Source organism: Eurypyga helias, unplaced genomic scaffold (assembly GCF_000690775.1).
Source record: "Eurypyga helias isolate BGI_N326 unplaced genomic scaffold, ASM69077v1 scaffold11785, whole genome shotgun sequence".
In the NCBI taxonomy this organism is placed as follows: domain Eukaryota; kingdom Metazoa; phylum Chordata; class Aves; order Eurypygiformes; family Eurypygidae; genus Eurypyga; species Eurypyga helias.
Window position 1 is genome coordinate 35819 of NW_010252446.1, and position 16935 is coordinate 52753.

Genomic DNA, 16935 nt, shown 5'->3' on the forward strand with positions numbered 1-16935 from the left:
ATATATAACCAGAGAGAACTACGTGAAAGCACTGAGAACAAAATCAATTGATTTCTCTTCTGAGCATGTTTCTCTGGAATTTCTGAAACTAAAATTTCTCCACAAATTGCCAGCTTGGAAATTCATCCTGCTTTAAATAGGGGGAGGAGGCAATCTTTCAGACAAAACCAGCTTTTCCAACAAGTGTCTCAACAAATATTTTTGCCACTAACAACATTACTAGTAATAATCACAATAAATGGTCAGTAATTATAATGATTTGGTGATTATTAGGAAATCATGTGCCTAATGGGAGGTTTTCAAGCAGCTGAATTAGCACTCCTTTCCAGAGAAACTGAGGCACAAAACTTCTCTAGTGAAAAATGAAAGGATTCATCTCCCATTAAATAATCCACATTCAGAGAGCTCCTATATTCTGTTCCTTTACTGTACACACACACATAATATATGGGAATAATGTCATGTCAGGTAAAACACGGACACTTTAGATAACATGAAAGGACAGCCCTTTCATCACAGCACATCTATAGCTCACCCTGTACACACAGAGACATGGTGCTGTAACTAGCACAGGTGACACAGTGTGAAAAAGAAGCGTACGGTTTCTAGGCAACTTCCTTTAAAATGATGGCAAAAGCTTCTCTGCTGGAGGAAAGTATTCCAAAAAGTCTCTGTGATAAAAGCACCACCGCCTCATTGTCAGAGCCTCTTTTATACAAATCTACATTTACTCCCAATGAATGCCAAATGCAGTTAAAACATGTATGCAGACGGCTGCTCCCTAGCACGTCCTGCTCTCAGGCTCAGAGGAAGCTGCACCCTACCTGCAGCAAGGGCAGTAAGAGATTTGAGGGATGAAGTAATTGCCTAACACAGGCAAGAGATTCTTTCTACCTACTGCCAGCTATCTGGATACGTGCTAACGGCCTGATTCACTGCATGAGGGAAATGGGAACCCCCTTGCCAAATATGCATCCTTGGCTGGATTAGTGAACAGAGCAAAAACTAAAGCTAGAACAACGCAGGTTTTGGCTATCAGGAATAAGAGATGTTTTAAAGATTAAGTAAGTCTTTCAGACAGAAGGAATCGTCCTGCTGTGGTGAAAGATGACATTCCATCAGCATTGTGTGTACCACCTCCTGTCAGCAGATAAACAGCATGCATGAAGTAGCCTTGCCATGTTTTCAGGTAACGGGGACTAGATGCCCACAGCAGGAAAAGCAAATATATTAATCTAACTGCAAAAAAGGGTACCAAAAAGTATAAAAAAACCCCACCTAAGTGTGAAAATGATGAACATTACTCCCTGTAATTTGTCTGGATTTCTATGTGTTTCTTTCTCAGACTGAGAGAGTGTTAAGTTTTATAGCTGACGATAGGACCGGACCCACTATGCTGTCTGCCTAAGTCAGATCCGGTCTTACATCATTTTATTTCCCCCTCAACTTCTCTCTTTGCAACACAACATTTAGTCTCTGGCATGCCTGGGTTTATTCAAAACACCCAGCAGGAACAGACCGCACTGAAAAGATCACTTAACCACCTTGATTTCTTACCTTTCTCAGCTTTGAGGTACCACTGTGGCCTCTAATTGCTGCTAGTAGGGCTGAGCGCTCGTTCTCCGGCTCAGTGTACGAGGGTTTCCTGTGACTGCCATGTAGTACGCTGTCTGAAACCTAGAGTATGAAAGGGATAAACCTCACGTTGTCATTAGGTATTTACTTAAAGATAGTTTGGAAACGCTATTAAAAACATTTTTGGCACTTGTACCGGAACGCAAGCTATGGAAACTAATCAGCCTGATTAGTTTCCTTTCTTTTGGGCCCGCTTTTCCAACCCTAACTCACACTGAATGGTGAGGATATGTGCAGATAGTAACACTGTGCTCACAGAAGCAGTCTTGTATCCCCTGAGACTGACCTCAGTGTAAACTAGTATCACTCAGCAATACAAAATGCAGTTTTCTTTCATTGCAGGTGTTTACAAGTTTTCTGCATGCTGTGTGTTCCTGTTTTTACATAACACACTGAAATCTATCATTCAGCCAGCATGGCTCTTGGCCTAACCTCAATTACCTCTCCCTTACGCTGTATCTCTGCACCCTCTGTCTTTTCTAGCTGGTGCAGCAGCAGCAGTGTTGCACAGTACACAGGATGTGCAGAATAAGCAGTGGCTTGGTCTGTATTTTGCCATTACAAATTTTTCAAATGCCTTGTGTACTCCAGCTCACCAGCAACTGTACCGGTTCTAAAACCTCTGGTGTCTGACAGGGTGAACACAAAGCTCTGCCCTCTGAACAGGTTAAAAAAAGCCTCCACTTTACCTTCCTGAGTTTCTCCTTTCCCCCTCCTGTTTGAATGGCTTCCATCAGGGCACTGTGCAGTGAAGTGTCTTTTGGAACTGGTTTTTGGACAATAGGTTTGAACTTCTTCTTTGGTCCAAAGATATTGGTCTGCACATTAACATCCAGTTCACTGACAGCATTGTTATCCGAATCATCAGGTTTCTCCTCCTGTTCTGACTCTGCATATGCTGCCGCACCATTTAGCTCGGGTGAAGCTTTAGGTGAACCAACTTGCAGGCTGTTAACGGGAGGCCACTTAGCGACTCGCGAAGATGAGCTGAAAGAGGATGGGACTCCTGGGAGATCAGGAGACTTGAGAGATGAGGCTGAATTACTATGGCCCGAAGTCTCACATTTCTGGTCAAACAAAAGATGCATCTTTTTCTCTGCCACACTCTGTTTGCTGTTTAAACCATGATCATCTTCTGCACTGTTGTTATCCTTTGAAGAGGATTTAGTAAGTGGGACACTGGCATTCTTTTTATAGAAACTCACAGGAGTTGCTTGATTTGGTGCCCTGATGTTAACTACTTTGTTTTCCACGCCAGAATTATCACCAGGTGTAAACCTGCGGGATGCTTTTTGACTGCAAGTAAAAATATTTGCAAGCGTCTCCCTTGTTTCTGCCGATTCTGTTTCCACGGGACTGTATTTGGCCACAATAATACATCTTTTTGGTGAAACTGCTGCTTCAGTTTTAACCTCTCCTGCCCCTTGCTTATTTTCATCTTTCTCAGGATATTCCACAGAGTCAGACTTAAAGGTAGTTACGTTGATGTGTCTGGCAATGGCAGAGGCAACATACTGACTTGAAGTTCTCCTATGTGGCTTCAGAAAGGGAAGCTCCACCTTGTCCTTATTAATGGCTGGGGCCACTGATGGTGTTGCCTGAGACTGCGTAACTGGAATAGGTGGTTTGGTCCCTTCATTCTCGGACTGCCTCTCAGCTACCTGGGTAGGAACAGTTTGTGGAGCTACAGGTTTTGGAGCTGCCAGACAGACAGGTTTGCGTTCATGCTTTATAGTAAAGGGCTTAGAGTTTGCGGTGACTGCTGACTTTTTAGGAAGATGCTCAGCAGAGTCATCACTTTGCTTTTCCATCGAAGTTGACCTCCAGAATGCCTTCACTTTCCCAAGATGAATTTCCTCACTTTCATCAGTAGAAGTACCTGGTATATGCCTACTGACACCAGTGTTTGGGCCTATAAGGTTCCCTAGTTCATCGATCTTAATGGCACCAGTGGAGAGTGAAACTCCTCTATCAGAATGCTTTACTTCAGGTTTTGGAGGGACAACTTTAAAGGTCGTCAAACCCATTTTAGGTTCATAATTTGTTCCTGAATTCTGGGCACGGTGACACCATGTGGGTGTTGATGGGACTTCTTCCGCTTCAATTTTTTTTGCTGGTGGCCATTTGATTTCTAATTCTGATTTACTTTTTTTCAGACATCTTTCCCTGTTACTACATTCATTAAATGGATTTATCTTCTCTTTTGCTGCACTGATTTCAGCTGTGGCCTTGGAGTGAGATGGAGTCAGCTTAGATTTACATTCCTCAGACTTCATACCATGTTTTGGGGGGGCTTCCAGTCTCAAATTCTTTTCACTTCTTTTTTCAAAGGAGGATGTGAGAGATTCAAACATATCTCTCCTCTGTTCCACAGGCAAGTGACTGAATTCATTTTCAGAGGGTTGCTGATGTATTAGGTCTTTGGATATGCATACAGCTCCACCATCTGTGTGTCCCTTATCAAAGGAACCTGCACGGGTTTTATTTGTAAAGTTTCCTGTATTAACTGAGTCAGCTGAGATATTTTGTGAAACCCTTGCCTCTGTCTCCTGATTTCCAGCTAAGTTGGAGGTGCTAACTTCTGAAGCATCATCTATAACTGTTACTGGAACAGAAATAGTAACATCTTCGGCAGCCGCAGCTTCTCTTACATGTAGGCTTGACGCTTCATTGATGTACTCAGAGTTACTTATACCATCCACTGCTGAAAAATATACATACAACATTACATACAGGCAGTATTTAGGCAATACGACTTTAAATTACGCAAACAGCCAGCTCAAGCTTAAGCGGATCAGATATTTTAGTTACACTAAAACTAACAGGGATATATTTATGCCTGTATTACAAAAAAAAAAGGAGAGATCTGGGTTCTTTTTATTGTCTGGCTGCTGATTAGGATCAGCCAAGTATTCCTGCAGTCCTCCTGCTTCAGCCAGTGGGAAACATACAAATGCAGCTGAAAGCAGAATTTAATCTATTGTTCATAGCTTATCTTTGACTAACTTCTCTCAGTGATAAACATTTCACCACATGACTCCAAAGGAGAAACATTTCTGAGAAACAGCGAGCAACTCCAAATTATGTTTCCCAGACCTGGTTAGTAATAACAGCCCAGCTGAAGGATTTCCTTGAGCAAGCAAACAAAGAAACAGTACTTGTACTTTTTCTCCATTCTTCTCACCCTTCATTACCAGTGACTCCAGAAGCCTCATTGTGCAAGAAGCTTAACTCTCCTCTCAAATTTGCTGGGATAAATCAAGGGTTACAACACAGAAGCTAAGAAATTGCAGTGTTAGAGAACTCTCGGAAATTAAAACAGAATCGAGTCCACTGCAGAAGTACTGAAATAAAGACGGAAAGTTTTAAAAAAGTATTCAACATCATTTGGTGACAAACCATTAACACAGAAAGATTTTTATTCACAGTAGGAAGAAAAGGAGCACCATATGACATTTTATCTCTTTCCACTCTTTCTTTTCTTTTTTTTTTTTTTATTTTTAACTTTAAAATACATCTGCTGACACAGAGCAGGCACTGGGTACAAAAACATCCCCCTCCTTCTCCACTTCATTATGATAAAATGCAAAACAGAGGCATTGTTCATCAAACACAGAGTTAAATTCACAACTGATTCAGTTTCACTGCAGCAAATGAAATTATACCAGATTTGGCCCACAAAATGTGTCCATAAATTACTGTTCATGGCTTTTTTTTTTTTTTGTAAATACAATGACAACCCAATAAGTAGCTTGAAAAATGCAAAGTGTGCGTCAATAAAGAGTGGCTGCCCCAGAAGGAAAGGGGGTCAATAAAGAGTGCCTGCCCCAGAAGCAAAGGGAGAGCAGCCACTTTGGGTTGACCACATTTTGCCTCAGACCAGTGAGCTGTTCCCAGTGATCTTAGTGAGAAACATGCAGGTGTCTCAGTACAGTGTGACTCTGCATCCCCTGGCTATGCCTCTCTCTTTGTACTTTAGAGTTAACACAACTCCCTACCTTCTAAATCTTCATCCAGGCCAGCCAAAGTCTGCTGGAGTTGTGCTGCAATGAATACATCCTCATGCTTAGCCATTTCTTCATCTTTCCTGTTAAATGAAAGGGGAGAAAAAGGTTGGTTCTCCCCCTTTTTTTCAGTTTGCCCTATCGCTCTGAAATACGCTATCATTTCAGCCCCTTCGGTTCCACTGGGGTTCTGAAACTCAACCCCCAAAGTACGAAAAACACGCAGCCTTAGCGACACACCACCACATCCACAACTAGGGTGGCTCGCCGTGGTGCCGGAGGATACCCAGTGTGCTGGCCATCAGATTAGGGTCACAAAGACAGGCTTCGCTGCAAGGTGGACATTTCAGCCGGGCTGTAGAAAAGCAGCGTGTGCCAAGGCAAAGGTCTGGCATATCCATATACTTTTAAAGCAGACCACTAGCCATCCTGTGCACCCCCACCGCGCCAATATATCTTGCACCTTAATTAAATAAAAGTTGCATGGCAGTGTAAGATAAATAGAGCTCAGTACTGCTAGACAATACCTCTGCATCCTGAGGGGAGGGAGGGGAGGAGGAAAGAGAAACTAATCCCTTGAGAGCTGTTTCTAATGAAACATATCAAGGGGCCCGATTTTGCTAGAAAAATAACTCCATGTTTTTTGATGAAGTTGTACAGTGATCTAAAACAAGCCTGGAATCAGAATGAGTGCCAAGTGTTGTTTTGGCTTAATAAAAAGAAAAGAAAAAAAAAAGAAAAAGAAACAGAAGATGAAATCCAGAAAAATCCTAACAAAAAAATAACTAAAATTAAAATAATACGCATGGCAACCTGTTACACCACAGACCTTCTGTTTCTCAGGAAATCTTGACCAGCAGAGCTTTTCTATTTAAATAATTGAAGTTAGGATTGGACAATTCATTTTTTCCAGCTACTTGTTCCTTGCCTGAATTTAAGATACTGTTGTCTGTGACACTGTATCTAAGTTTTGCCCTTGTGATTAGCTATTGAAATAATGATTTTCCATTCTAGCCACACCTAAACCAGCTCTGGTCAGGTGAAGCAGATTTGTCCTTTTCAAGATCAAACCCTTAATAGCACAGCTACAGTAACAGATGACATATTTTTTTGGAAGTGTACTGAACACTGCCTGAAAAATGTCATTTTTTCTGCTGCCCTTTAAGATAATTATCTGAATAAAAATTCAGGGAAGTTTCCTGACATTGATTTAAATTATATGTAACAATGTAGCTTCCTTTTTTGCTATTTTATTGTTCGATTTTTCCCTTGCTCATACCAGGAGCAACTGAAAGCACATGTTGAAGCATCAGGTATTTTATTTTATATTTTATTTTATTTAACCTCTTCTTTCTCTTCTCTTTCTTCCTCCCTCCCTCCTTTCCTTTCACATTCACCTCTCATTCCTTTGTTTTTCATAGTAGTCTTGGAGCCTGATTCTTCTATTCGCATCTAAACCGCCTTGTACCTACAAAGCTGAGTTCATATATGTGGGATCAATGAAAACAGCAAAACACAACTGCAAGGAAGCCTTCCAAAACTTTTTTCACATACTCATCCTCATGTATGTCAACATACAAATGGGAGGAATTCAAGATGGTAAAGCAATGTGCCTAAGTGGTTTCTTAAACTGGAATCTAAGACAAATCTGTATTGGTTGATTGAATACAGAGGAAGAGACACAGTACTCTGTGACTGGAATAGTTTCTTCCAACATCTGCCATTGATCTGAGCTTTCAGAGGCCCTGAACATCCCCAGAAGCCAGAGTGAAGCGATGATGCCACACTGCAAGAATAATGGTAAACTGAGTTTTCCCTCCATGGATTAAGAGAAAGGTAGAACAAACCAGCCAAACATCAGAAGGATATAGACCGGTTGGAGCGAGTCCAGAGGAGGCCACGAAGATGCTCAGAGGGCTGGAGCACCTCTGCTATGGGGACAGGCTGAGAGAGTTGGGCTTGTTCAGCCTGGAGAAGAGAAGGCTCCGGGGAGACCTTATAGCACCTTCCAGTACCTGAAGGGGCTACAAGGAAGCTGGGGGGGACTTTTTACAAGGGCCTGTAGTGACAGGGCAAGGGGTAACGGGTTTAAATTCAAAGTGGGAGGTTTAGATTAGATATCAGGAAGAAGTTCTTTACAGAGAGGGTGGGGAGGCACTGGAACAGGTTGCCCAGAGAAGCTGTGGATTCCCCACGCCTGCAAGTGTTCAAGGCCAGGCTGGATGAGGCTTTGAGCAACCTGGTCTAGTGGAAGGTGTCCCTGCCCATGGCAGGGGGGTGGGAACTAGATGATCTTTAAGGTCCCTTCCAACCCAAACCAGTCTGTGATTCTATGAAGTCGCCAGCAGAGGCACCTGGCACTGTAAAACGGCAGTCCTACTGTGCCCCAAAGCACACACAAAAACCAAACCACCTTGCTCTCCTCTGAGTGCCTTTTAAAACAATTTACTTGCAAGCTCAGAGACAGCATCTTCGTAGGGAAAACTATTCAAACTGTGCACCGGCTAAGCAACGGGTCTATCCAGCGTGGAAGGCAAATACTGCTTTCTTCTGTACAAAGCCGGTCTTGTGGGATAGTTGTATACAGCTGGAAGCAAATTACTGACACACGCTGAGACTCCTCTAAGCTACTGTGGAGAAGTTGTCTCCAAACACGTGGAAGAAAAATGTGGAAGTTTGTATCTATCCAAGAAGAAGACCTAATTTCACAAAGGCTGTGCCAGCTCACCACCTTTTTGGTACCTGATCGTATCTTTCTGTTTTACAACACAGCCAAAATCTGTATTACTGAAGTTGTCCATGCTGGGCTTCCTCTAGGAAGTAAAAGGAACTATTGGCTTGAGAATTTTATGGGCAATTTACCTGGGAAAATATATTTGGGGCTGGAACAGGGATTTCTGGTTTCCAAACATGCAGTGTAAGTCCACTGCACTGACCAGCTCTTTTCTCACGTCAATCAATGGGAATCTTTCAGTGACTCCTTATAGCAAAATTATCTTCTCCTTGATGGGCACAACAGTCAGCAGAGGTCTCTTTCATTATCCTCTGTGCACTTATACAGTGACTGTACATAATTTGCCTCTCAATCTCTGCTTCAATCTCCTTATCTAGACAACTGGGATAACAATATCCAATTCACAGAATTTTTCTGAAGGAAAGAGAACAATGCAGTGAAAATGAAAGGATTCTTATTTGCTCTTACAGAGGGAGTTTCAGAAAAGGCAGATCTTTTCTTTTGCATTTCCAAATTCCTGAAAGAGCTATTGTTCAATTCATCTCCAAACTCACCTACAAAGCAAACCAGAAGGTATAGATTTATCACAAGGCTCCTCTTAAAATTCTTACCATTGGGAATTTAAAATGTGATACGTGTTTTGTGTGGTGAAGATCTGGTTGTTTCCAGTGGCTCACATGATATATAAATACGCCTAAGACGATTCTTTCTCACAACTGTATTTGGGAAAGGAAAACAAAAGGGCCTCTAATTTTTTTTTGTCAGAGCCTTCTTCCCTTCTAACCCTATACACTTTTCTTTTGTTGACAGCTCTGTTTTGGCCGGAATCCAAGAATAATATGACTTATTCCGATACCATGTTTTACATTCTGGGTAAACATTACCAGTGGTATTTTCTCACACACACTTTTTTTTTACTTAGGGAAGAACTTGATAACCTTTGTGCTGCCTTTCTGGTAAAACGAGAGGCACCAAAAATACAACACTGGTGTGCATTTAGCCTGAGCTCAAAACAGCAAATGTGCGTGGTTCCTGGAAGCCTGTGCACTTTTTACTTCTGCAGATTAGCCGGGATTTGTGCACGAGCACAGAATGGGGCAAAGTGACTACTAAACTACAGCCTTCAGTATTCCACCGAGCTCGGGCTACAATGCGTAATTACTCCTCAGCAGTCATTTGCACAGTCGGAGACAAAATGAAACCTACAGCAGCGCTTCATCAAATTAGTTCCATGGGATACCGACATTTATGACACAGTTTACATTCTAAGAAAGAGAGAAGAATCTCTGATACACCTAGCTGGAAATGCTGCATTAAATAGAAACTCAAACCAGTAGTAAGGCAATGGATTTGCAGTGACAGAAGCTTCTATTTTCTTATACTTAGAGCAGATTTACCTGCAAATGACAAAACTGACCTGAGTCCCTCTGAGCAGTTCTCAGGAGTCCTGGTGAGCCTGACGTATGGTACCAGAGGTAGAGACCACAACTCCCACCACAACTGTTAAATATACCACAGACCTATGTGAACTGCAGAGAAGGGACTGAGGAGGAGATTCCGTGATCTGAACTCGGGCACCTGGTGCCATTTGAAATGCTGCAGGGTATTCAAGATACCTGTCTGGGGCTGGTAGACATAATATGGAAGAAAGGGAGACCCACATGCTGCTGGAGTGGCAGCAGGCGGGAAGGAACGGCAGTAGACATCTCGCAGGGTAACTGAATGTGATGTGAAAGACGCACTTGTTTTGCATCATTTTTGCTGTATCAAAAGACTTGAGAACATGGCTCCTGTCAATCTGTTACTAGCTGGGGAGGGAAGACAGAGCCACTGCAAATCACAGAGTCAAATACAGACAGGCACACCATGCAGCAGCACACGTAGGGACTGCCATGAGGCAGTTCAGTGGACATTGAACATTCAGGTTCTCATGCATCTTAGGCAGCTAACAGGGACTGACTGACATGGAGAGCTGATACGGTTACTCCAGACTGAGCTCTAGAGCATGGGGGCTCCTTTCCCAGCTCGGACAGTCTTCTCAGTCCGATACTGGGGTATTACTCTGACCCATCAGTATGTATCCAAATTTGTCCCCTTCAAAACGAAGCCTCAATATTCTCCTCTTACACAAATGCCAGAAAAAGAACTGGTTCTACCTCAGGTATATATCAAGGTAGGTGTTAAAGAGCCTGATGCTGAATGATTTTAAGTCATAGAAAGTATGGCTGAAGTTTTTTAAATACCCCTTTCAATTCACCCAGGTCAGAAAGATGGCACTAAGTAAACTCAGGGTGTTATCTGTTTTTGAGAGTGATGCAGCAAAGTACTCTTCAAAAGTGGAGGTAACTGTTTTCCGCATTATCCAATAGTTCACAAAATCTTAAGAACCACTTTTCCAGTCTCTGCACTTCTTAGGCTAGATGACGTTTTCTATTTCCTTCCGAGTAAGGAATATAACAGCAGCAGGAAAGCGACTAGAGTTAGTGGTGGACTTTCTGGTCACCTAAAGTGTGACCTAACCAGCGATATTTTCCATTTCTGCTGCCTCCTGTGGACTTGAGCATGAAGTTTTTTAATGTTCAAATGATCTGTTAAAATGCAAAATGTGTAGACTGAACAACCAACTTAGGACTGGTTAGGTAGCAAAGTCATCATTTGTCTTTGATGCAAGATTTCTGAAAGTGGAAGGCAACTAGGAAAAGGAAAAAAGCACACGGTCATATTCCGCTGAATGCCAGAAAAGCTTGCTTTCTATGTTCTTCAATGAGCAATCAAAGAAAAGCTGCACACACTTTTTGAGAGCAAGGTACAGGTATCATTTCCATTCCATGTTTTTCAGTTTGTGTTCTCTTTCTAGTTCTGTGGGACTGCATCAAACTTATAAAGGTCTGTAGACTGCATTTAGATCTGCGCTGAATAAAAATCATCAGAGATTGAATTAAACCATTTTCCTTCCTAGAATGCATGGGTCCAGTGCTGTCTTCAGATATAACACCACCCAATTAGAAATGAGAACCTGCAAATAGAAATGAGGAGGAAAATAAAGTAATTTTTCAGCAGCAGCTGGGTTTATGGTCCTTTTACAGTACTCCTCCATGGTTACTGGTCAAAAATCTAAACAGAAAGCAAATGAAAATGCTTTTGCTTAGTATCATTTTGTGTTTTAATGCTAGAAATCTCTAAGCTTGTTACACATCAGGGTGATTTAAGCCTCCATAGTGCCCTGACATATGTTGGTTTCAGGGTCCTGGTGCAGAAGCAGCAGCTTGCAGTTACTATACAGCTGGAAGCATGCCCCCACTCCCCCCTCCTCGCACGGGCCTCTGGCAACAGCTTCTCAACAGGAAAGCCAGCAGGCAGACGGCATTGCCAGAAACAGAAAAGAGGACTAGCATGATTTAAATCCTAATACAGCCACATCACCTGTGCAATATAACACTGCAAGTTAAAAGATGGCACAGTGAGGCTAAATAACTTTTGGTAAAGACAGAAAAATAAGGAACAGAGCAGGGACTAGAGCCTGTCCTGGAAGGCAGCACTACACTTTCAGCAACCCAAGCTACTTCCTAACATGTAAAATATTCTACAGCTCCAAAGTATACAGCATTTTTCCAGTGGATGAATTTAACAGAAAGGATAATCTGGATTCTTGCTCTGTAACGACCATATCCATTACTTAACCATAATATCATTAGTATTTTCCCTCCATGAAGATCTGTCAGCAAAAAAGTGCATGAGACTATCCAAATGTAAAGAGTTTTCTGCAACAAGGGGAAAGGGAAAGCCAGAGATAAGGAAGAAAATTAGCAAAAGTATGTAAGAAGCAGAGACTTGCAAATCTGTCAGACATCTGGGTCTTAATTAAGCAATTTTTCATCCCTGAAGTTCTCCCTGTGCTTTAACCCTTTCTCTTCCTTCCTCACCCTTAAAACTATGTTTCTGTTTTCAAAAAAGTAAAACACGTGCCTACCCAGCTAAAACAAAACCTATACTACAAGGAAATACCAGAATAAAACTTTCCCATATTTCTCAGAGAGAGTTAAGAGTGACGTGTAAGTATACAGAATGTGTTCGTGCACAGAAAGGTTTATATAATACATACATACACTGCTATTTTTCATTAGTTTTTCTCTTTCTTTCTTGCCTGCCTTCTGCCACTCACTATTAGAGTTTTTCTTCCTCTGACCAGCTTCATCGCTGAATTGTCTCCAGCTACCAGACTCCTCTTTCCCAAGTGGAACACAAAACCTTGTAACATTTGAATTTGAATGGGCTGAAAATTAAGCAGAACAAGTTCACCCACCCCGATCCTTTAAAGCTTTTGTTTTAAACTAACTCATCAGAAGCCTAACAGCTTTGTAGCAAACCGCGAGTATTCCTCTGGTTGGTAACAAAGAGGACTGTCTCCTCCCAGTAGTTTCAACTACCCCAACCAGACCCAAAGGTAACAAATTCTCCCAAGAGAAAGGAAGGAAATGGGATTATCCCTGGCCAGATCCACAGAATGAACGGATCTCAAGAGGGCTCCCCAACCCCCACCTCATGCCCTCCACTAGCTGTACGTGAAAAAATATTCCTCTCTCATGGCTACTGGAACAGAAACCCAAGGGGGTGGGGTGGGGGTGGGAAATCCCTTTCAGACCTTTGGAAGGTATTTTATCTTTTTTGTCCCAGGCAAGTCTGTATTTATTTAGCTTTATAACTGCCAAGTTCCCTTTACATTTTAAAATACTTTTATTTTTAAAAATATTTTCAAGATTAAAAAAAGGGTTTGTATTTTAAAGTGTTTTTCCTGCTCTGAGAGAGGCTGGTCGAACTACTCCCTCCTAAATCCCCTTTTGAAACTCTGATTTCAATTGCTTATAACTTTGAGAAATTATAAATCGTTGCTAGATGGCAGTCAAAATGCGACAACCGTATCATTCCCATAATTCTATTATTTTATTTCAGCCAAAATGGTTAAATGTCTTCCAAGAACAGAATTTGGAAGAAAAGGAGAGCTGAATTCTGATACATGAAATGCTATTCAACGCTCAGTCCCCTGAAATAAAGTGTCCGGTGTGGTCTAACTGGTCACTCGTCTGCTGTGGCTCTCTGCGCATCAGCTCTCGTTCTCTGAAACAGGACAATGCCACCTTTTCATCTCACGTGAGTACTGTGCAGAGTAAGGTCCCCATGGCACATGGGTACCAGTGTGACGAGTAAGATAAAAGGAGCAAAAGGAATTGAAATAGTCCTGTCTCCAGAAGAGAATGTGAGCTGAGAGTGAACAGTGGCATACCTGCTTCATTAACCGAGCTTTGAAGCTCAGAAAGAAAATAAACCAAAACAGAGTATGATCACTTTAACTGCAGACTTCATGATAGTGCACAAAAGAGGGGGAATTAAGGTTAAAGGGAGGAATCTAAGGTTACACAGACAGCCTTAATGTTAATGTTACCTAACTTTGAGCGCATGACCGAGCATCCCTAATAATATTATTTTAACATAATTTTTAATGTGTAATTATTTATAAAGCTCCAGACAGTAGGTGTGCATGATGCTTTATGGGCATATAAAATTGTCTGATCCCTGCCCCTAGGAGCTTGCGTGATGACACCATACGAGGGATGGGAAAGGAGGGGGTATGGGAGGACAGAGTTGCAACACTGTGAGATCATGAGATGTACTTACTGCTACATAAGCAACATTTCAGCTTCTCTGTGGTTTTCTTGTTACTCACTTAACACTATATATTAAAATTTGGTGAACAGATACATAGCACAAAGAAATCAACCGTAAGGAAGGATATGAAGAAAGAGAACTCTGTAGTACAGTGTTCAGTCAGCAGTTAATATAAAAACAGTCACAGCCAAACGTTGCATGTAGTCAATTATTTATACGGGGTTAGCCCTTGGCACCTCAGCGGAGGTCTGGGTTCTGCTCCACCAGGCACCGTACAAACATATCGTGAGATATGATAGCTGCATTATGGCTTTTACTGTAAAAAAAAAGTCAGTGGCTGAAGGGGATATGAGAGGCGGAAAGACAAAGATGGTTTAACAGGCTAGAGGCAGAGCCAAGGGTAGAACTAGAGTGTTCTGATATTTGACTTGAAATTCTAAAGGCTAATTAGATGTGTATTTGGATTAAGATTGCTCCAACTGGAATCCCAAAACAAAACAAACAAAGGAAAACAAAGTGCACTTGCAAGTTGCTCCCAGGTACTGGAAAACAAAACCATGAAGGAAAGACCCCAGCTTGGAAATCCTGGAATCTGGGGACCTTCTTCTAGAAATTTCTGTTTCTGTGCTCTGGGAACCGAACGAGGCTTGGGCTCTGCTATGACTGTCATTTCTGTGTGTGCAGAGCCCTTGGTCCCTGCCATTTCTGACCTGGTCATACTATGACACTGCCATGTGCAGCCAAACCTACTGTGTGTTGAAGACTGTACCCTTAAATGCTCACAACCTGCCCTGACTACAGGGGACGTGCAGATCCTGCTGGGATAGTCTAATGCTATCAGGCATTTCAACTACACAGAGGCCACCCAGGCCACCCAGTAAACAATTCCAGAAACTCTAAGAAAAACAAACTTAAAACTAAACATGCAATTAACCAAAGTAAGCAACATAACAAAATACTCTTGAATCCTTGGAGCGCAGGCTAAGCCTCTGTCCGAAACCCAGGTAAGAACTGCAGACTTGATTCTGCTCTTCACTGCAGGTCTTCACAGTGAACGTGCAAATACCACTTGGACCTTCTTCACAGCCCTTCACATTCCACAAATAATTTACTTCAACTTTAAGGGTACTTTTCACAGCCCACAGAGTATAAAATGATTTTAGTATAGAGCATTATAAATTCCTAGGAATTAGTTATTTCACAGGGGGAAAAGCCCAAGCCTTAGGCAGCTTTACAATTTAAAATGACAAACTAAATATTAACATTATTCTTATTAACTTTTTTTCCACGAGCCTCGGCCAAATCAGTCACTAAATAAAATTTCTGGCTTCAGTGGAGCCCAAATTCAAGGAGGACTCTGATTCGCTGCTGCGAACCACCACCCCAATCAGCTACTTTACAGCAGCAACATCTTCTCCAAACTTCTTTGTTCTTATCTTCCTGTTAGAACTGAGTCAGATCTAGCTGATGGACTCAACTAGTTGATCTTCTAGTAGATGGACTAGAAGAAGATAGAAAGGAATGAATAAACTCTATGTAAAATTTTCCTTTAAGTTTTGTGGTTTATGAAACACTTTTAAAATTCTGTATAGTTTGGTATCAATTAGTCACCTGAACTGCACTTTGACTTGTCTGGGAATTTGGAAGGCTGCTTTGGTCCTGAAAAATAACCTGCTCATCGCAAGTGCTACATTAACCTCAGAGCTCACAGCATATTTTCTTAGTGGGGTGGCAGCTGCTCTGACAGTGGAAGTTGAAACTGATGATCTCCAAACTTGGCCGTACCCAAAATTGTACACAGAAGTTATTTACATCCCACTAAAACAAGAATTTCATAGAAATAGGTTTAAAAACCCCTCATTCCTTTCCTTCCCTCTACACTTAGGAAGTGGCTTTTGGAAGTTTAGCAAGTAGACCTCAAAAGGATTTAGAAGAGCACAATTTTCAAAGCTCGTTTGTTTACAAACAGGTTAGGAGTGGAATTGGATGTACTGTCAGATATTACTGGCATATTCAGAGCACAGAAGTTTAAAAGGTATTACTATCAGCATCGCTACTGTAGCAATTTAAGTGGTTGCTGACATAAGATTAAAATAAATCACAAATGTTAAATTTCTGTTATACCCTAAAGTTGATCCAAAGCAATCTTGCTGTCCCAGAGCCTAAAAAATAAGTAGAATTTATGAAAAATAACTACACTTCCCAAACAACAACAACTGTCTCTTATTTCAGTCTAAACCCACTCTTTTAAAATTATGAACATACTAGATAAATGCAGAATATTTGGCCTGATAAAATCACAAAGAAGATTACGTTGGAAGCCTAGCTCAACCTCCTGCGCCAAGCAGGTCTAATTTCAAAGCCAGACCAGGCTGCCCAAGGCTTTGCCTGGCTGAGTTCTGAGAACCTCCAGTCATGGAGATTCTTTGACATCTCTGGGCAACATCTTCCACTGCTTAACTGCTCCCATTTTGAGGAATTTGAGTCAGGAGGAGGGTCACGCAGATGCTCAGAGGGCTGGAGCACCTCTGCTATGGGGACAGGCTGAGAGAGTTGGGCTTGTTCAGCCTGGAGAAGAGAAGGCTCCGGGGAGACCTTATTGCACCTTCCAGTACCTGAAGGGGCTACAAGGAAGCTGGGGGGGACTTTTTACAAGGGCCTGTAGTGACAGGACAAGGGGTAATGGGTTTAAATTGAAAGTGGGGAGGTTTAGATTAGATATCAGGAAGAAGTTCTTCACGGAGAGGGTGGTGAGGCACTGGAACAGGTTGCCCAGAGAAGCTGTGGATGCCCCATCCCTGGAAGTGTTCAAGGCCAGGCTGGATGAGGCTTTGAGCAACCTGGTCTAGTGGAAGGTGTCCCTGCCCATGGCAGGGGGGTTGGAACTAGATGATCTTT

At 42.0% G+C, this 16935-nt stretch overlaps 1 protein-coding gene across 1 annotated transcript in view; it reads right to left on the reverse strand.

Annotated features, from left to right (window-relative positions):
• The window catches only part of LOC104510222 (protein cordon-bleu-like), a gene marked incomplete at its 5' end in the record, with an annotated part of 20114 nt that overhangs the window by 842 nt on the left and 2337 nt on the right, over positions 1-16935 (reverse strand). The window contains 3 exons of the mRNA XM_010152395.1: positions 1558-1677; positions 2325-4339; positions 5634-5722. Coding sequence (XP_010150697.1) covers positions 1558-1677; positions 2325-4339; positions 5634-5722 — 2224 coding nt within the window. The remainder of the gene's footprint in view (positions 1-1557; positions 1678-2324; positions 4340-5633; positions 5723-16935) is intronic.